The following is a 20,089-nucleotide window of genomic DNA, read 5'->3' as shown; positions in this document are numbered from 1 at the left end:
TATCACCCGCAATGCATCGTCTCCGTACCGAGCTGCAACTTCAGGACTGTTTTCATCCATCAATGGAATTCATCCATTAAACATGCAACGCATCATTTATGAGTTTATTTAGAGTTTAAAGCAGCTCATCCTCACGGCCCAGTACATCTTTAGAGACGTTCATGCATCAGGAAGGGCAGTGTCTTTGACTACAGCTCCCATTGGCCCTAACAGAGCAGTTAGCACATGGCTAACACGACTGAGCACATGTCAGAGCCATCTGGACAGAGAGACGAGGAGGATTAGTATTCAGGGCTGGTTGTGTCTTGTACTGGTTCTGAGAATCATATCATTTTTTCCACTCATTTCCTGATTTGCTTTTAAAATTCACCATGTTAGAGCCTGAGAGCAAATGGTTAAATCGTGCTTTTTCTTAAAGTCACTTTCACATAGTGAAGAACACGGCTTGTGATAATCTCATCAAACAAGGTGTCGATGATACAGAAACACCTTCTCTTACATATTTGCCCCATGGTGTCATTTATACTGTAATTTAAACACAGATAATAATAAATACATTTGACAGCCTGTTTATGTTCAGACAGTGTCGTGGCTTGTGGGTCTAATGACGCCACGTGTTTAACAGTTAATGTAAAGAATCATGATCAGTAAAACAGTGGGACAACAAAACATTTCACCCATAAGAAAACTAGAATCAGCTGCCGTCTTAGTTCCTGTGATTTTACTTATTTATGTCATTTCTGTTGTGGGTGAAGGATTCAGTAACTGCCCGCACAGTGGCTCAATGCAGCAGCTACGTTTTAGTTAAGACTTAAATCTGACTTTTTTGAGTCTACTTTAAAGAATTATTATGACATTGAAATTTGTCATTTCAGCTATTTAAATTTGCAGCAACAACAAACACAGGATCTGAACTTTCTGCAGTCTGGATTTGTATTGTTTGCCCCAGGCTGCAGTCACTGTATGTCAAGAGCGTAATATAGTATATAAGAGCGTATATATATATATATATATATATATATATACAGTATATACTTTATATGAGCCAAAACTAATGCTAAACATGTTGATTTCTGTCTAACTCTAATGGAAAATTATGCAGTGAGGCAGTAAGTTCTCAAACATTAACAGATTTTAACATTAACAGACATTTCATGTGATTTGATGTGGATAAGCTGCTGTTAAATTCCATAAAATAAATGTATTGAAACAGGGATACATTTAAATCCTGTAAGCTATTCTCTTTAAATAAATTAGACAAGGATGGTGAGGTAGAAGCTGTACTTTGCCATTGAACTTTATTATTAAAAGGCAGTATCTGCATTATTTAGGTATTATACAGGTTCTATCACAATGATTTTTGGGCAAAATAATTAGTCTAAAGTTAAAGTGTTAGAATCTTTCTATCTGTTTCACATTTTGCCCTCCATCCTGAAAACTTTAAACCTTTATTTTCTCTCTGTCACTGTTTTTACAGCAGCCTGCTGTTGTCAGGCAGTGAAGTGCTCAGGCTGCCTGCTGAGAGAGAGAGAGAGAGAGAGAGAGAGAGAGAGAGAGAGAGAGAGACAGAAAACTCGCCTCGGGCAAATGAATGCATTTGGATTGTGAAAGTGTTTGTTACCCAGAGGCTATTAGACTACAGAGTGAGGAAAAAAAAAAAAAGTGACCAAACACTTCATGTTGAAATGACATGATTCCTATGATTTATACTTTGTTAAATCATTAACCGTGACGTAGTCTTTGGACAGCAGATGTTTCTTTCTGAAAAGTCAGAAAAGTTGTTGCTCGGCTTCTTAAAAACACTTTATAATCCTTTTTCAAGCCTGGGATTATAAAGACTCTGTTCGTCCTTTTGTCCCTGAGAGAACCACAGATGAACCAGTGAGTCATTGTGAGTAGCTGTAGTTAAATAAATGACAGATTCAGCAGGAGATCGTAACCTATAGAAATGATGGACAAAACTACAGAAATTAAACTCAAGTTGTAATAAAAGTGAACGATCTTTTCCTCTACATGTGTATCTGAAGGACAGACCCAGGACCCATCCCTCATGTGTTGATGAGTTGAGCCCAGCACCAGTCCACATGAGTCCACATGGGTCCACATGGGTCCACATGGGTCCACATGGGTCCACATGGGTCCTGATGTACCAGTCTCTCCTCAGACTGCAGTAAACAAGTCTCCGTCGTTAATCTTGTTCGTGCTCACAAACCTTTTGCCTCACTGAACGTTTGGACAGACAAACTGTCACCGGCCGTGTGTGGCCCACAGACGAGGGAGAATCTAGTTCAGTAGCTTTGGCAGCGGAGGTGTGGGGGGTGGGTGGGTGGGGGGTGAGGAGGTGGAGTGGGGGGTGAGGGTGGGGAGGGAGGCCCAGGGGGACGGGCGGGTTTCTGTTATTTTTCCGGTTGGTTTATTTGTTTGGCTCATGAAGGAGCCGGTGAGACTCCTGCTGCTGCTGAGGTTTAAAGAAAGATCAGGTCAGAGAACAAAACGTTTTCTCAGCAGCTCCCAGGAGCGGCTAATGAAGAGAAAAATACTCCTCCTCCTCCTCCTCTTCCTCCTCTCCTCACCTCTCCCTGTGTCCTTCTCCTGTCCCGTTCTTGTCTCCTCTTGTTTCGTCTCTCCTCTCTTTGCTGTCTCTCCTCATCTCTTCTTTCCTTGTCTCCTTTCATTTTCCTCTCCTCTGATCTCCTCGTCCCTGCATATCTCTCTTCCCTCCTTGTCTTCTCTCCTCGTTTCCTCTCTCCTTCTCTACTCTTGTCTTTGTTTTTTTTTCTCAGTCTCTTATTGTTGTTCTCCTCATCTCTCTTTGTCTCCTCTCCTTCCCTTGTTTCCTCTCTGCATCCCTCCTTTCGTATCCCTCTCTTGTCTTTTGTCCTTGTTTCCTCTCCACGTCTCTCCTTCTCTCTCCTCTTCTTCGGTCTCTTCATCTCTTCTTTCCTTATCTCCTCTGTTCTCCTGCCTGCTTCCTCCTTCCTTCACCACTTCTTCCACCTCCTTGCTTCCTATCCTCATTGCCCTTTTCCTGTCTCCTCCCCTCTCTTTACCTCTACTTGTTACCTCCCCTGATTTCTCCTCTCTTCATCTGTCCTTTCCTCTTCCAAATTGTCACCTTTTCTTGTTTCCTTCCCTCTTCTCTCCTTTCCTTCTGTACTCTCCTCATCTCTCCTTTCATCTCCTTCTTTCCTTGTCACCTTGTTTTCCTCCTCTTTCTTTTCCCCATTCAGTCTCCTGATCTCTCCTTCCCTTGTCTCCTCTCTTCTCCTGCTCCTCCTGCTTCCTTCCCCACCTCCTCTTCTTGCTTCCTTTCCTCATTGCCTTTTTCCTTGTCTCCTCTCATTTCCTTGTTCCCTCTAGTTGTTTCTTCTCCTCTCAGCCTTTCTTTCCTTGCCTTCTGTCTTAATATGTCCTTCCATCTTCTCTCCTTTCATCTCCCTCTCGTCTTTTCTCCTTGTTTCCTCTATATCTCTCCTCTCCCTTTCTCTCCTCTCCTTGTCTGTTGTTCTTGTTTCCTCTCTTCGCTCTGCTGTCTTCTCCCTCCTCCTCCTCCTCCTCCTCCACCTCCTCCACCTCCTCTTGCGTCACACAGAGGAGGAGAGGAGTGAATAAGGACAGATTTAGTGACAGCAGAGCAGCTCTGTGATCACAGCGTCGTCACGGTGACAGCCGCGCTCTCTTCGCTTCTCGTCTTATCCACGAGCACGAGGACTGTCACGCCGATGCACCAAAACCTGACGTCCCCGGTGGCCAATCAGAAGATCGAAGCACAGAGTAGTGGTTGTGGGAGGTGGGCTGGGGGCCGGGGGGGGCGGGGTGGTGGTGGGGGAGGAGCTTCAGTGACTCATAAAACACACAGAAAACCTTTTAGCTTCTCAGACTCACAACTGAAAGATTGAAGACAAACTTGAAAAACATTTGTCTGTTTGTAAATTTTGATTTGTGTCTTTTTTCTTTTCCCCCCTCCCTCTCACTGCTTCTCGTTTCCATTCAATTTTTTTTGTGCTCTTAAACCTTCCCTCTCTTCTTGCTTTTTTGCGGCAGTGCTGAGCTTTTTGTCACTGACTGCTGCTTCTCGTGCCACAGCAGAAACGCTGCTCGTCATCAGTTTCCCTCCGCTGCTCTCTCTCACATCTCTGTGGTGCCGATCTCCCTCTCTCTCCTTTGCCTCTCTGCTGCTCTGCTTCCTTCATTCTCTGTCTGCCTCTCAGGTCTCTCAGGTCTCAGCTGGACTAATTACGTGAGGAGTGAGTACTCGCATCATTCTGGTGGTGGACTCCTAAATCCTAGTTCAGACCTTGAAGGCGTGAGATTTTGTCATTTGAACAGTTTGTCTGATTTGAATTATGACACTAGGTCTTCCTCCACATCCTGTAGATGTGTTTATACATGTGGACCTGCAGTTTGAAGCAATGTGGGGATTTCACTTCTAACATGTATGTTGCAAATCCATCATCCACCATATCTAACAACTCAACACAGTATCTGTGTCCCAGTTCCACGCTGCATACTAATGAAGAGCAGGTTTTCAGTCTGTTGTGTGTTCACACAGGAAATGTGATGTCAGTATGTCAAATCGTTGAGCACCAACCAGCCTGGAAAACTTAAAGGTGCTCCACTAATTTAACATTACACATGGCTGAGGGAAATGTTAGAAACTGATGTTAAAAAAAAGCAACAGATGCTGAGATATCCTGCTGCTTGATGTGTGTGTTTCTTTTACATCCTAAATCCTCCTGTCTGTAATGCAGATTTGGTTTTAAAAATTTTAAAAAGATTTGACATAACCTTGATGATGATATCACAAGGGGGGCGGTTAATCAGAGATTTGATAATAATAATAATATAATAATAATAAAGTTTATTTATAGAGCTCTTAAAATCAGAGATTACAAAGTGCTTCACAAAAATAAAATGACAAAACAAACAACAAACACATGCAGACAAAATACAGAGAGGAGATGAGGGAAGGGTGACAACTCAGTGCCACAATGCAAGGCGTTCGTAGCTGTGTTAGTTGGTGGGTGATTTGCTTCAGGTAATGTGAAGATAAAACTGTTTCCGTGGAAACAGTTTGAGTTATAGATCCATGAGTGTGAAGGCTCATCAGCGGCCAGGTCATTAAACCCTGGATTATCCATCTGATTGGCCACTGCAGTGTGTATGTTGTGACAAAAGTTGAGGAACAGTGGCTTCAAGTTTTTTGCCGTAGCCCCCTGCATCGACTTGACTTGGACAAATTGTGACTATGGATGCGAATTGATATTTACTGATATTTAATGCTGTGCTGCGTTTACAAATGTTTCAGCATGTTGCTGGTGTTTCCACCATTGCTTGAAATCTTAGTGCCACAGACATTGCACGTTGCGCTGTTGGCGTCATTTTGTGTGAAATTAAGCCACACTTCCTCGACTCCTCGACTGCCTCTCGCGAAAGTGTGCGTCATTGTTTTGAAAGGCACGCGGATCTAAGTGGAAGGCATCAAAAAGGGAATCGTTAAGCATAAAGGCAAATGATGTCGACGGATCGAACCAGATTCCCATCCCTAATTGTACCTGGACAGAGTGACGGGAGTTGTTTCACACCTCATAGCTGCACCTTCCATCATCAGTAAACTGATCTTCACTTCTAAAATAGTGTTTCCCTTTAAAACAGCTTGGGAACAGTGGTGAGTACACTGTTCCCCAAGGGAAGAGGGGCCCCCCATGGCCCCTCATATTGGCACACCATTAAACCTCACATTAAGGCACTGTGCAGAGCAAAACCTCCCTAAGTGGGGCCCCTCTGATGTGTGCCGTAGCTAGTGTCTACCGTTAGCCTGCATGTGAGGCGTTCAGGGGACATTAAGTCTGCATGTGAGGTCAGGGGGTGGGGGGTCTTCAATGGGCTTCTTTGCCTGGGGCCAGAGTCTAGGATCTCCACTGGAGACAGTTTGATCCTCTTTCTCTTTGTGAGACCGTACAACATGTGTACAGTTAGTATGAAGTGTGAAATTGGGACACAGCTCCTATTTTAATGATATGTATGTTTTTTAAAGTCTTTGTTGTAAGAGTTGAACTCAGACCCTGGATGTGCCGCGTTAGGTCGACTTAAAGCACAGAAATAGAGAGTTGAGATGGTTTCAGGGGGTGAAATATTCTGAAATATTAAAAGTGTGGCATGGAACAAATCTAAAATGACAAGAGAAATAATCCCTCACACAGGCTCTGTGCTGTCTGACATGTTGCCGGAGGGAAATACGAATCCGACACTGTGAGTGTGTATTTATACCACTGGCAGAAATTGAATTACAGGCGGATGTTTCAGTATATAGTTAATACATTAATGGAATGTATTAGTAGAAATAGCATTAAAAGCTAGCACGAAAATAGAAAAAAAACCACAGTTCAAGTATAACCGAAGCCACTCCACAGATATATTGTATGTATATTATATGACCATTTAGTTTTTGTTTTGAAGAGATCGCTTTATTAACATGTAAAAAAGAAAAGTGTCATCTATGTTTTATATAATCAAGCTTTTTTTGTATTTTTATACTTGAAGAGGATTCATAAGCATGTGACACATTTATTCTGTAAATTTATTATTTTTCTGTGTTGAAGATTTTTTATTTTTTCTGCAAACCATGACCACGTTTAGTTGTAGAGATCACAGAGACCGGTCAGCAGTGGCAGAGTGGGAGCTTCTCCCGTGGTTTGTGACGGACTGAACAGGAAATAGTGAAAAGAAAAAAAAAAAAAAAAAAGCACATAACCTCCTTCCTCTAAAATCGATCACCTCTCTGATAGGACGCCCCCATTTTGTAGCTGTTTCTCCTCTTATTATAACCGATAGTGTGCGTACACTCCACAGACTATACAGTTTAAACTCTATCGATGGTTTCTTGATGAATGTGTGATTGTTCAAACCATATGTGGATGTTCAAATCATGTATATAAACCCAAATAATCTATTACAGAATTGATTTTATGTGAATTTTTTTTCTTTTAGACGGGAAAAAAAAATCCAAAATGGCATGCATACTGTATACATTCCTGGAAATCTGCACGCTGGGTCAACAGAGGTCTCATTTTCTTGTCAATAATTCTGTGTATACCTGTGAGTGTATGATAGAGTAAACAAAAATTGTACATTAACATAGATTTTTTGTATTATGTTGAAAATGGGTCGGTAAAGCCCCTTTTACTGTGAGAATAACAAAGGAGAAAAAAAGGATTATTCTAACTATGGAGAAAGATATTTGAATGATAGTGTACATCAGCTAAATACTGTTCCTCCAGTCTGAGAGTGATGCTTGCTGTGTGGGGTAAGTGTTGTTTGTGAATCGTGAAGAAGAATGATAATCTACTACAAAGTCCGTATAACTCTTAAAGACCAACTTTAACAGTGCAAAACAAACAGCGCAACTTTGTTGTATGGAAAAGTAAAAGTTGCTGCTTCGTGTGAGAAAAATCAACCAAACAAAAAGGTTGCTGCTTTTGTACGTTCCTGTTGTGGTTTTGTGACAATAAAGGTGACCCTCTTATACATGATGGTTGTGAACGCCTCATCTGTCTGTTAGTATTTTCTTTTCATGTTGCCCACCAGACACTGGACGATGATTTGAGTTGGAAAGGAAAATTGGGTGATGTCAATACCCAACGTTGGCTAATTGACATTGTGACGATGAGCAGACGTGGTTTGGTCACTAAATTTTGATATTTTATGTCAGTATGATGTTAGTGAGATGTTTGGAAAATGTTGGATTTTGGTTATTCAACAACTTCACAACACAACTTTAAAGGTCCATACAGTATAAAGGTCTCTGTCCATGTGTTGTGTGATTATAGATCCGGTCTAGGTTCTATATCAATACTGTGAAAGTATCAAAGCCTCAGTCCACAGAGAAATGCACACAGCCTGTATTCAGAAACTGAGCCTTAAAACCAGCCGTCAGGACTTCTGGAACTTTGTGATGTCACAACAAGTGTTTACCAAAAATCTGCTATATTTTTATTTGATCACTCAGAAAACAGTCAGCCTAGGATACATCCTCTTGGGACCACGAATGTCGGGACAAAACAAAGTTTAATTTTAGCTTTTAACTTTTCATTTTGGTGATTTCTGTAACATTTAAACTAAAGGTTGATGCATTATAATTCTCAAGTCAAAGCAGTACCAGAGGTAGCAGACTGTCTCTACAACTCACAGGAAAGTTCTTTCAATATTCAGAAACGTGCCATTTAAGAACTAATCTGTTGATACAATAGTTCTAACATGAGGCTTATTCTTTCTGTTGAATGCATGACAAAGAGTAATTGTCTAAAACATCCTCCACATAAAAGCAGCAGCATGAAAAGATGAGGTTATAATTAGCTGTCGAAGGAGAGGAATATTTCAGAAAGCAGCTCTGTAACCTTCCTTAATAAATCATGAATGTGTCATCACTTAATATTGAGTGCAGGCGTTTTAATCATGTTGACTCTCAAACCCTCCTCGTGGACAAATAAAATGTCACAGATTAGTTTAAACCCACCGGTGCCTAAAAAACCAACCAAATATGTGCTCAATTAGATGGGAGCTGTGGTGTGATGAGGTCGGGGATCGTTGGTTTAGATTAAAGTTTAATGAGTCCTGAGGAAAAGCTCAAGTGTTTCAGAAGCAGAGAAAAAACAGGATAAAGATAAAGAACAAAACAAGTCAGGTTTAACAGGATAGAAATTACAACAGGCTGCTGGGAAATCAAAGAAAAACCCTGGATTAATTAGTGGAGAATCAAGTGTAGATTTTTCTGTAGTGGACATAAGAATAGTTTAATTAAAAGGACATGAATCATGTATTAATTAAACCCTTTCTACTACTGCAGTGGTTTAATGGCACCTGACTGAAGAATGAGCTCCACCAGCTGTCGATCTCAATCAACCAACTCCTAATATTCACATAACAGTAGTGGATGGAAACACACATTCATTCACATTTTCTTTTGCAGATTTTCTGGAAATGAGTTTAAACTTTGCGCTACATTTGGATAAAAACCTGTCTTATGACAACAACTTTGTGTTTGTGTTGTATTTTTGAGATTTTTGACACTAGTTTGTTTGTTCAACTTTAAATGTGGTTTTTCTCAGCAAACAAAGCTTAAACGTGTTAATTGACCTTTATTTACAGTTTGCTCTTTTACAACCAGTCACACAGGCATCAGCTGTCAGTGTTTCAACATGCAAATAAAGTTAACAGTGGATATGTAGAAAATGATGAGCTGAGTTTTCAGTTGTTAATTAAAGGATCTGACACCTGTAATTTCTCTGTTTTGCACACAGACCCCATTTAGTGTATATCTGTCATCTATACACTGACATATGCAGGGAGGGTCTGCACAGCCAAACGTCAAACCATACAGTTATTTAACATTATTACCCTTTAGTGATTAAGGAATCTTTGTGGATACAGATCAGACGAGGGCATCACGTGAGCTGTGGAACAGAGAGTGTAGTACAACTCGACATCAGCGGCTCTCTTCGTAACAGCGGCTCAGATCGCCATGGAAATGGACTTTAATGAGTGTTAAATTGCTGCTTTGTTTACCTTTTCTCAGAGAAGAGCCGGAGGCTAAAGGTGATCCCTGACTGAAGCAGCTCATCAGAGGCCAAGAGAGTCATTATGCAGAGCAGATGTCAGCGTGACCCTCATGCTCTGCCTCTGCAGGCAGGACCAGGCCTCTGGCTGCACCGCAGTCTGTGTTGTTGGTGCTGTTTTTAAGCATTTTCATTAAAGCTGCTTTAATTAGTGTTTGGTCACTAGAGGGCAACAAACTGATGAATACACGACCACCGTATATCAGTGTTTCTGTTATTTAGTCATTAACCTTTATTGATGTAAATGATGTGGACACAACAAAAGAGACACCTTTCTGTACGAGACATTTTTGGTGTATGATATAATGTATATGCTAAGGTAGTTTTGTTTTGAATAAACATTTACAAAAGCAGCTTGTACTTAACCCATATAGGAGGAAAGGAAATGCATTTATAGAACATTCAATAACATTTTTAGAGCCTTAAAAACTGAAAATATTTACTATTGTGACCAATGGGATTAAACTGGTTAATTTCATTTTCTGCACATTTATCTATTTCACTACATTTGAGAGGGAAAGATACATCTTACTGCTCTACATTTATCAGATAGCAGTTTTACAGTTGTTTGACGCCTCTTGTTTTTGCCCTGAAGGCAGCTGGAGGTGAAACAGCCCTGCCCTTCCGCCCTCACTCCTCCACTTCCTGCTCCTCCTCCTCCTCCTCCTCCTCCTCCTCCTCTCAACCGATCCGACTGTGCAGATGTTTCTTTTCCCTGCGTCTGTGTGAATGGCGTCTGTTTAGAGAGAATCAGCCCACAGGCGACAGCTCATGGTGCTTCATTCAAACAAGTGGAGCAGACAGCTGACTGTAAGTACGAATGAAACTCAGACGCTGCACAAAATGAATCTGCTGTAACAAGTTCAAACTCGTGAATCACTTATTTTAAGCAGCACAAGAACATTTTTAATGTCGTGCTTTAAACCAGAAAAGTCTTATGTTCATTTCTGAGACAAAAACACATCACGGCAGCTTGTTGTTTTCTTACTGCAACGTCTGACAGAAGAGATTTTATGTCATTGACAGTATGTTGAAACTTGTTCCGGCAGCAGTACAGTCGTGTTTTATTTGCTGAGGTCATCAGTTGAATCACAACCTTCATAATCTGGAAAAGCTACATAGCAGTAACACCCATTTTAACCTGCCCTCCCACAACCTGTACAGAGCCTCAAACATGCCACCACAATATTCTTACAGCCTCCTCAATTAAAATGTGTGAATACATTGAAGAATATTTTACATTAAACCATCCATATATTTAATGTTATAATTTATTTTTTCATAACAGAGTTACATAGCAATTTCAGCAAGTAGCAATAGCAAGTCCTGTTCTTTTGTCCCTTTTCTACAGTGTGGATCAGCATGAAACTAATATCTGGTTCTGGTTGATAAGAAAGCTGAGGGTACAAGCTCACAAAAAAAAATAGAAGATTGAGGTTAACTACGACTCCCAGGGTGCATTTCAGCAAGAAACATCCACTCACTGACCTTAAAAATCAGCCTTGTGAGGCGCTAATGGTGAGCAAGAGCTGAAGTAATCTTAAACCGATTCGCACCTCTGACTGGCTTCTTCGCCATGGCAATGACAGCTGAGGCCCTTGGGTATTGTAGTATTTAGAACCGCCCACCATGAAATAATTGAAACCAGTGGCCATTATATAAACCTAAAGGATTGTTACATTATCCAGGAGAGTTTCCTGAGTTTCTGTGTTCAAGAAAAAATTGAAATGGGAATACAGAATGGGGAAGAAAATCTTATGAAGAAAATTTATCAGGCAACTTCCTGGATCATTCTTATTTTTACCATATTGGACAAAATATAAGACAGTTCATTAAGTTTATTAATGTTCATCTTAAATAGTAATTCAACTAATTAATTTGGGTATGGGTAAAAATGTTTGCCAAATGTCTAAATGTAAATCTTTTTTTTAAATTGTGAAAGTCCTTAAATTCAGCCTAAATTTGATGCTGTTGGGTTAAACGTTCATATGAGAGCTTAGTATTAACGTGACAATTTTCTGTATGCACTTTCTGTCTGGAGTTGTATTTATTTATTTTACCTCATATTTTACTTAAAACGATGTGAGAGTGTTCTGGAAACTTTGAAATCTTTTGCTTTTCATTTGCAGTCAGAAAAATAAGAACCTCGGCCGAACACTTCTTGGTCTCATTTGTGGGAATTCACCTTCGATTTAAACGACGTCCAACAACTGAACATGTGACGACTTCACCTCAGGTTCAAGTGGATTATTGTGAAGGAAAAACAACAAAATGGGAAATGTGCTTGACTCTGAAGGAGGATCTGTGGACGACAGACCATCCACCACTTCTACCACCCAAGAGGACAAACTCATAATAAGTCTGACATCCTTCATGCTTCTCTACCATCAACATGAAGGTCGTCTTCAAAGAGCTTCAGAGAGCTTCGCTCAGGCGGCTGCTCGACTGCAGAACACACAGAATGAAGTTGCTTCATTTCCGGATCTGTTCAGTTTGTCTGGGGGAGCTCTTGGAGGAGTTTGTGGCGGCTTTACTGGTGGAGTTGGGGGGGCATTGGGGGCAGTTGCTGCAGCAACCTGTGCAAGACTTTGTGGAAAAATTAATGCAGTTGATGCAACTGTCGGCTTTGTAGGCAGCGTGTTCGGTGGTGTAGCTGGTGGAGTGTTTTCTGGCAGTGTTGGAGGTGCTGTTGGTGTCGCAGTTGAGGCGTCAAGTAATTCATTTCATGGTGCAGTCAGTAAAGTAGTATGCTTCACCATTGGTCTCACAACTGGCGGTGCAATCGGTGGTATTTTTGGTGGGCCAGTTGGTGCAGCAGGTGGTGCTGCTGGTGGTGGATTTGGTGCGTTGTGCGGAACAGGATTGGCGGTTTATTTAGTCGGGGGTGTCGCTAATAGTGTTTGTGGAACCAAAGATTCAAAAGAAGATGAAAACAGGACAAAGAACGTGAAGATGATACAAAAAGCTGCAAACGAGTTCAGTGAAAGCATCAAACCTCTGGTGCAGCAGCTGAAAATCGTCCAGATGATCAGTGATGAAATGACCTCCAGTGCTAATGTGCAAATATTCACAAGACAAACTGCGAAGACTCTGGCTGCTGTGACGGCGATGCAGAAAACCATCAGTGACTCTCAGAGAGCCAAAGATCCAACTCAGTTTGTTGCAGAAGCAGCAAGAAAAAGCAGAGAAATCACTGAGGAACTGAGAAACATGAGCACAGAGGCTGGAAAACTTGTTTGTACCAAGGAAACAGAAGATAATGGTTGAACCTCAGCAGTAAACCAAGAAACGTAGAAAAGTGAACTCAGAACTGCATTAAAAACAGAACTAATGTCATGTTACATTCTTTCAACTTCAACAATTCAAGAACATCCATGCTCCTCCAGTGATATTTTTTTCTGATTGTATCTTAATCAACAGTTTTGTAATTAATCTTTTTAAATTCCCTCCCTGTGTATCCTGATGTGTTTTATGTTCTGACTGTATGAAACGTGCTAAGACTCACCAACGCTCTCTTCTAAAGTCATTTTGCTGTTGTTACAGACGTGTCTGAGCTCACAACGCGACTTTTTGTCCATGATCATATAGGACTTATGGGAAAATGTGTTTTTTAAAGCCAGCGATTAAAAAAACAGAAACAAACAGAAAAATGATATTACATCATTTAAAAACAAAAAAAAAACTACCATCCTCATCTAGACATATGAAGCGAGCCACATGACGTACATACTGTATGTTTAGTAATTTGGGTAGAATGGGATTTTGAACGAGGTTTTCTTTTATCTGCAGAACCAGAAATTCTGGTTTCACTTCGGCTCTCTTTACTTTTACTTTAAAATTAGATTGACAGCAAGCGGCAACCTCCGAGGCTGAAAAATGAAGCCAACACGGAAGAAACAAAAACAGTTCCTCGACTGGCCGCTTGAGGCTGGCTCCAAAAGCACACCAATCCCCAGACTCCCATGTTAAAATGCCTAACTTTACATCAGAAATAAACATGTTTACAGCCTGGTACAAAAAACTGTTTGGGTTTCTACTGCTAATTCCCTCCTTCATGACAACTGTATAACTCACACGTTTAAATTTGATTATGGCTTAAATTTTGAATAACCGAGTGAGAGTATGCCTGCCACGAGCCGGCATGCACCGAAGTCTCGGCTGCACACGCGCCCCTCCTCTTTTCTCGTTTTTGGATTAGCCGGGCGTTCGGCGGAGTCAGGTACTAGCAAGATGGCGACGAAGACCGGTTCACTCTGTACCGCCCTTCAGAAACCTATGGGTACGTCCAGCTTAATTTACAGTCTATGGGTGTGCCTTGTGTTGCTCAATTAAGGTAAACGGAAGCACCTGGCTGAGCTGAGCGTGTTTGGGTTCAGAAGAGAAGACCTCTTTGTTCAAAAGCAGGTGAGTGTTGACATGTTGGTGCGTAATTGTTTAAGAGCAAAAGCTGTTTTCACGTTAGGTATAGCAGCGATGCTCCTTTGGGTTTCGCTGGGGTTTTTTTGTAGTGTTGTTATAAAGTTGTTATGAAGTTTGTATGTTTCAATCATTAGTCCAAAAAAAGTGACGACAATTATCTTCCTTACAGGTGAATCTGCAGGTTATTTTCATCTTGTCTGTAAATTGTCAGAAAACGGAAAAACGGAACATCCCTGGATCATCCAAGACTCTGAATGTAAGTCTTTACTTTTGTTTGACCAACCATCCAAACCCCCAAAATATTCAGTAAACTTATGACAGAAAACATTTCTACTGCAACCAGTGCATTTTTGTAATTTAGATTTTTCCTGTCAATCACTTAATTAGTTACAAATAGTTTCACCTTTTCAGAAAATAAAACAGAATTTAAGTGTAACAGTCTGCTGTTAATTGTTTATCCGTTTGTGTTACAGTATAAATGTTTTTTGAATCATTAGTGAAAACTCAAGTATTCTATGTTACATGCCAGGAACAAAAACAAAGTGAAAAACTAAGTCTGACACTAATTGTAGATAAACCAGAGTAATTGACTCGAGACGCTTTGTCTTTTGTTTTTTATCTTTTCTTGATTGAAGATCAGCAGGGAGCAAAGGTCACAGAGAAACACTCCTGCTGTATCCTCCAAACTCTAAACTCCCTAAAAGAGGAAAAGCAAATATCACTGAGGGTTTAAACCTGATATACACTGTTTCCTCCAGGAAGTGGCTCTGACTTCTTCTCAGCTTGATCTTTAGTCATTTGTGTTTCTGTGAGCTGAGATTCCTCGTATCTCCTGCATCTGTTAAACTCTGCAGTGATGATGTAAAAGTGCTTTGTCACTGCACAGCTGCAGGTCTGGTCTTGGTCACTCGTCAGGTATCAGTTTGTTCTCAGCTGCATCTGCTGCCTTTTCATGTGAAGCAAAACGACTCATTTCATGCTCTTTTCAACAACAACTGCGACATATGGCAAATTGTTTCAGACAGTTTAAGTGTTGTTCAAACAGATGGCCATTTAACAGACAGGGACAGAATTAAAACTGCAGCAAGTCTAATTTCAAAATTGTAAAAAAACAAAAAACAAACAAACATTTGGACAAATGTGGTAAATTTCTTGTGAACATTTCTGAACTGACAAAAATGTTTTAACAATATAAACAATGTATGTGTGATTAAAGATGCTTAGTATCAGGGATTTCATGAATAAAGCTGTAATTTTATCATAATAAATTGTAATTTTCAATACTACAGTTATACCCCTATGGATAAATTATATTTTCAGAAAAAATAAATTACAATTATAGATGAGGATTTTTAGATGTAACTTTAATAGAAATAATATTAGAAAAAAAATCTAACATCAGACAAAATTGCAATTTTACAATTATCTGTTCATCTTTTGAGGTAAAACTATAATTATATATCAAAGTTATGGGGGAAAAGTCATAACTTAATGAGAAAAATGTAACATTACTAAAAGTTTTACAGTTAATTTTACTATAATCTAGACAATTTTAAATATCAATGTAATGTTACAAAAATAAAACAAAGCTATGACAATGAGATGAAGTTGTAATTAGACAAAAAAATATATAAAGATATATTGAGACTGAAGTTGTAACAGCAGAAAATGTGTCAGATACTGTATATTCAGACATTTGGACACAGCAGCTGAAAAACCAAAGAACTCAAACACAAGTTCATGACGTCAGAAACATGTAGAAGCCCGGTGGTTTTACATGACTCTAAAAATAACAATCACCTGTGGCAGTTGTCGGTGCAATGAGTCGATAAACTGCTGTCGGTTTATTTCGTCATTGTATGTAGTAAGTCGTAAAAACGTCATAGTGCAGTAAGTCATACAGTGTCATAGGATGCCACAGCAGACTGTCCAGGTTTGAACCCAAAACCTTATGGCTGTGAGGCAACAGTGATAACAGCTGCACCACTGTGCCACCAAGACTTAGTATAGGAAGTCATGAGAACATCACAGGGTAGTAAGGCATAAAGACGTCAGAGGCATGTGGAGGCTTTTATTTCACTCAATTCATCATATAAATGTCACCAAAAAGCAAAAACACACAATCAAGACCAGTATAAAATGCTTTATTTGTTGAAATGCAGAAGCAAAGTACAAGTTCATCATTCTCAGTATTAAAAATAATTTAAATATATTAAAAATCTTCAGCTTAATTTTTGATCTTTAATCTACTGCAGAAACAGACAGTAAGATGGACGGTGGTGCTGTAATTAATATTCTCTTTTAAAATAAAACCAATTAAAAAATCATGTCGTGAACATTTAAAAAAAAAAAAAAAAAAAAAAAAAAAAACTTATCAAAAATGATTCATGAGAGGTTTGTCTGTCAAAGTTTCTCTTTGAAGCTTCACTCTGAGCCGAGGCTGAAAGATCTGAGCAGCGTTAATGAAGCGCTCTCGTCACGTATCAGCTGAATGGCTCATTCTTCCATATAATTGTCTTAATCAGCTCTTATGACATCCAGTGTCATTAGCATCAAGTGCAGCTAATATTCACTCAGAACATTTCTACTTTAACTTGATTCAGAAAGGTACTTTAACAGAACAGAGACGGTTTGTGTTCATGTTGAGTTTGGAGGGAAAAGTTCATTTATAATATCTCAGCTCATGTTTTTAACTCTTTGTCGTCAGGTGTTGTTGTTGTTGTGGGTGTCGTCATCTCTGTGAAACATGCATTTTCACCTCTGTATTCGTTAACATGCGTGAGACAACGAGTGTGTGTCCACAGTGAGTTAAATGTCTGATCTCTTGTGCTTGTGCTGTCTGCTCTGCTCTGCAGTGGGTTTCACAGGGAGATGTCTGAGGACACGTGCAGCTGTTGTCCTGGTTTCCACTTGGCGCTGCGCCGCCCGCCGTCTGCCCGTCTGTATGGCTGATTCCTTAGATCTGAGGTGGAGGACCAAGAACAAAGACATCAATAATCTACCTGTGAAAAGACTGGTTATGTTTTTAGGGAAAAAGGTATTTGATAAAATTTCATATAACTCCATCTTAACTGCAGACTGATGCACTGTGGTTTAATAATAAGATCTAGTGATGTCATCGGTAGATATTTCTAAAACTTGGAAGAAAATGAAAAAATGAAACCCTTTTTAGAAACATAACTGTACAATATAAATCTGAAAGTATCTGTTAATGGTTTTGGCCTTTTTTACCTCCACTGAAGGTAAAGCTTAACACCACAACATACACTGATATTTTAGACAATGATGTTGTTTCATCTTTGTGACAGCGGTTTGTCTCTTTCCCATCAGCTCCATGAAGAAATGGTTTTCCCAGTTTGTTGTGGGAGAGCCTGACTGGTAACACTAACCAAACACCTGGGCTGGACCTCACTGATGCTGTTGTGGCTGAATGCAGCCAGGTTCAACATCTGGTGGAGAGGCTTCACAACCTAAAGCCTGTTATCAACAATCACTTACAGGTATGGATATTATATTTAAAGTGTCCATATACTTTTGATCAGGTTCTGCTGCTGTTGTGCAGCGATGACCTCAATAATTATTTACCTTTCAAAACTTTTTGAACACGTGATCAACTAATTTTACAGAATAGTAAAAAGCAAATTAAAACTAATGTCTATAGAAGAAGATATATTCATATTGATAGATCATAAAAATTGACACATTCCCCTCCCTATATTATAGTACATTAGCTTTTGATTATAAAATGCATCATTACAGGAAACCACTGTTTGCCACTGTGGTTCCTTTAAATACAAACCAATACCTCGTCGTTTAGTTTGAAGGACTTGTTGTTCTTGCTCCTATAATTCACATCGGTTCCTTTCATCCACTTTAAAAGCAGCAGACAGTTTCAAATGAGCCTTAAAAGGGTCGACATCTCCAGAGAGGCACAAATACTGTAAACAGCAACTAAAGTATTCTTTCAAGGGCAGACTGTCCCTGATAGTGTGAAGGCTATACTGGAGGAGACACTGAAATTCCTGCTGGTGCCAGTTAATTCTTACTGTCTGTTGCCTTTATGTATGTAGAGGTTTGGTTAAATGTTTTTAAAGGTGTAATTAATCTGAAATTTATGGTCACATCTTATGTTTTATAACAAATTCTTGTGCTTAAATGAACTGATAATACTGTGACAGTCTCAGCCTGTAATATGACATAAACCCTGCCAGTGGGCGTCATGATATATGTCCTACAATCTGTTGATCAATTCCTGGTTAGAAAACACAAGAGTCGTCAGCAGCAGAATGACAGAGTCACAGAACACCGAGGGATTTTTAAAACGTCACCTCGTCGATGAAGACGGAGTCGCAGAAGAGACGAGAGGAGCGTTTGGCAGAGCGGGCCGTGAAGGGCACGGACTTTAGAGCTGAAGACACAGGAGAAACAACAAGGAGAGGAAGAGAGGAGGGACAAACGAGAGAGAAGAAGCAAGGATGATGAAAGTAAGATAAGCTTTAAAAGAAAGAAACGAGTGACTGTTCTAAAAGCAAACAGGACGAAATGTTTAGTATCACAGGTGCATGAGAAAAAGGAGTCGGGCAGATTAAGAGAATTCATTAAGGAGCTTTAGTGATGCTGGTTGGTGTAGTTTTTCACTCTGGATAGAGCCAGGCTAGCTGTTAGCTAGGCTAACTTCAAATGTATCTTAATTGAATTTTAATGTAACAGACTGTACTGTATGATTGTCCAGGTCGTTCTGTACCTGTGATGATGTCCTCGATGGCTCCGTCCTTCCCCTCCCTCACCAGAGGAGACACCTGCCTCCTCTTCAGCTCTGCTATCAGATCCATCTGGGGCAGTCTGGGCGTCATGGAAACCTGAAACATTGAAACAAGGGTAAAAGTGTCAGTCTGAAAGTAACGTTCCCTTTCCTTCATGGTCAATGACTCTGCTGATGTCATATGGGTACCGTTAAAGAACATTTCTGGTTTCTTGAATTGTTGTAAAATCAGTTTTAATATTTATGTCTAATAGCCTAAAATTACAACTCTATTGTTAGTGAACATTAGGGAGTAGGAGTAGTTACACATATTATATTTCTTTTTTCTTTAATTTAACATAGGTAATTGCAGATCAATGGAAGCCCTGAGAGGCAAGTTATCTTTCTTTTAGGCCAGATTTGTGTTTGTTTTTGTAATACCTATTTAGGCCACAACAGGCTGCGGAAAAAAATGGCTTTCACTTTCCATTTTTCTGTATTTCAGATAGAAAAACTGAGTTTGGACTTTTCTTTTTGTTATTTTTGTTTCTTTGATTTGACAATACCCACAACACCTTTGTCACTGTAGCTCACCTCTTTTATTTATTACATTCTTTATTATTACATTATAATTATTGGTATTTAATGTTTTTCTATTGTTTTCCCAGTTCCTCCTGGTTTTATGTTGCTTCCTTTTCTCCAGAGACGCATGATGTTCTGGAGAAACTTGTCCCTGTATTTGTCTCTGGCAGGCTGGATTACTGCAGTTTACAGGTCTGTCTCAGCCTCAAGCTCCAGTTGTCAGATCCCTTCATTGGTTACCAGCAGCTGGAAGAATTAACTTTAAAATGCTGCAACTGGTCCATTAATCACTACACAGCTCAGGTCCAAAACACTGAACCAGTATGAACCTTGTAGACCGCTCAGGTCAGCTGGCTCACGATCACTGTCCGTTCCCAGGGTTAGAACTACAGATGACGAAGCTGCCTTCAGGCACTGTGCGGCACAAAATGCTACAAGATCTGAGACTAGATCAATGAGCAAGTCCAAACTCAAGACCTAACTTTTTTATTTTTTTTTTATTTTTTATTTTTTTATTCTAGTCTGTTTTACTGCTTGTATTCTTTATTTCATGTATTGACATGTGCTATAAAATTTGCCTTGCCCAGTAATCTGGAAGAGAAAATACAGGAAAACAGTAAAATTATTTTATTCTATTCTAATACATTTGGCTTTGTTTACAGCCTGTTCGGTCGTCTCATGTTTCTTGACCCCTCCGAGCTACTGTAGTTTGCTGATCTCAGCAGTTAACTTG

General features: G+C 39.8%; 1 protein-coding gene across 1 annotated transcript in view; it reads right to left on the bottom strand.

Moving 5' to 3' along the window:
- Nucleotides 1-16,218: 16,218 nt before the first annotated feature.
- LOC111219802 (formin-like protein 1) overlaps nucleotides 16,219-20,089 on the bottom strand; it is a 32,960-nt gene continuing 29,089 nt past the window's right edge. Inside the window, exons 24-25 of the mRNA XM_022742595.1 lie at nucleotides 18,778-18,892; nucleotides 16,219-16,995 (exon numbers count right to left, since the gene is read on the bottom strand). Of these exons, the coding sequence (XP_022598316.1) occupies nucleotides 16,895-16,995; nucleotides 18,778-18,892 (216 nt within the window). The 3' untranslated portion in view covers nucleotides 16,219-16,894. The remainder of the gene's footprint in view (nucleotides 16,996-18,777; nucleotides 18,893-20,089) is intronic.

This window comes from Seriola dumerili, unplaced genomic scaffold (genome assembly GCF_002260705.1).
Source record: "Seriola dumerili isolate Sdu_G_001 unplaced genomic scaffold, Sdu_1.0 BDQW01000068.1, whole genome shotgun sequence".
NCBI lineage: Eukaryota > Metazoa > Chordata > Actinopteri > Carangiformes > Carangidae > Seriola > Seriola dumerili.
The sequence above is the reverse complement of the archived record's forward strand: the minus strand, read 5'-3'. Positions and strand labels throughout refer to the sequence as shown.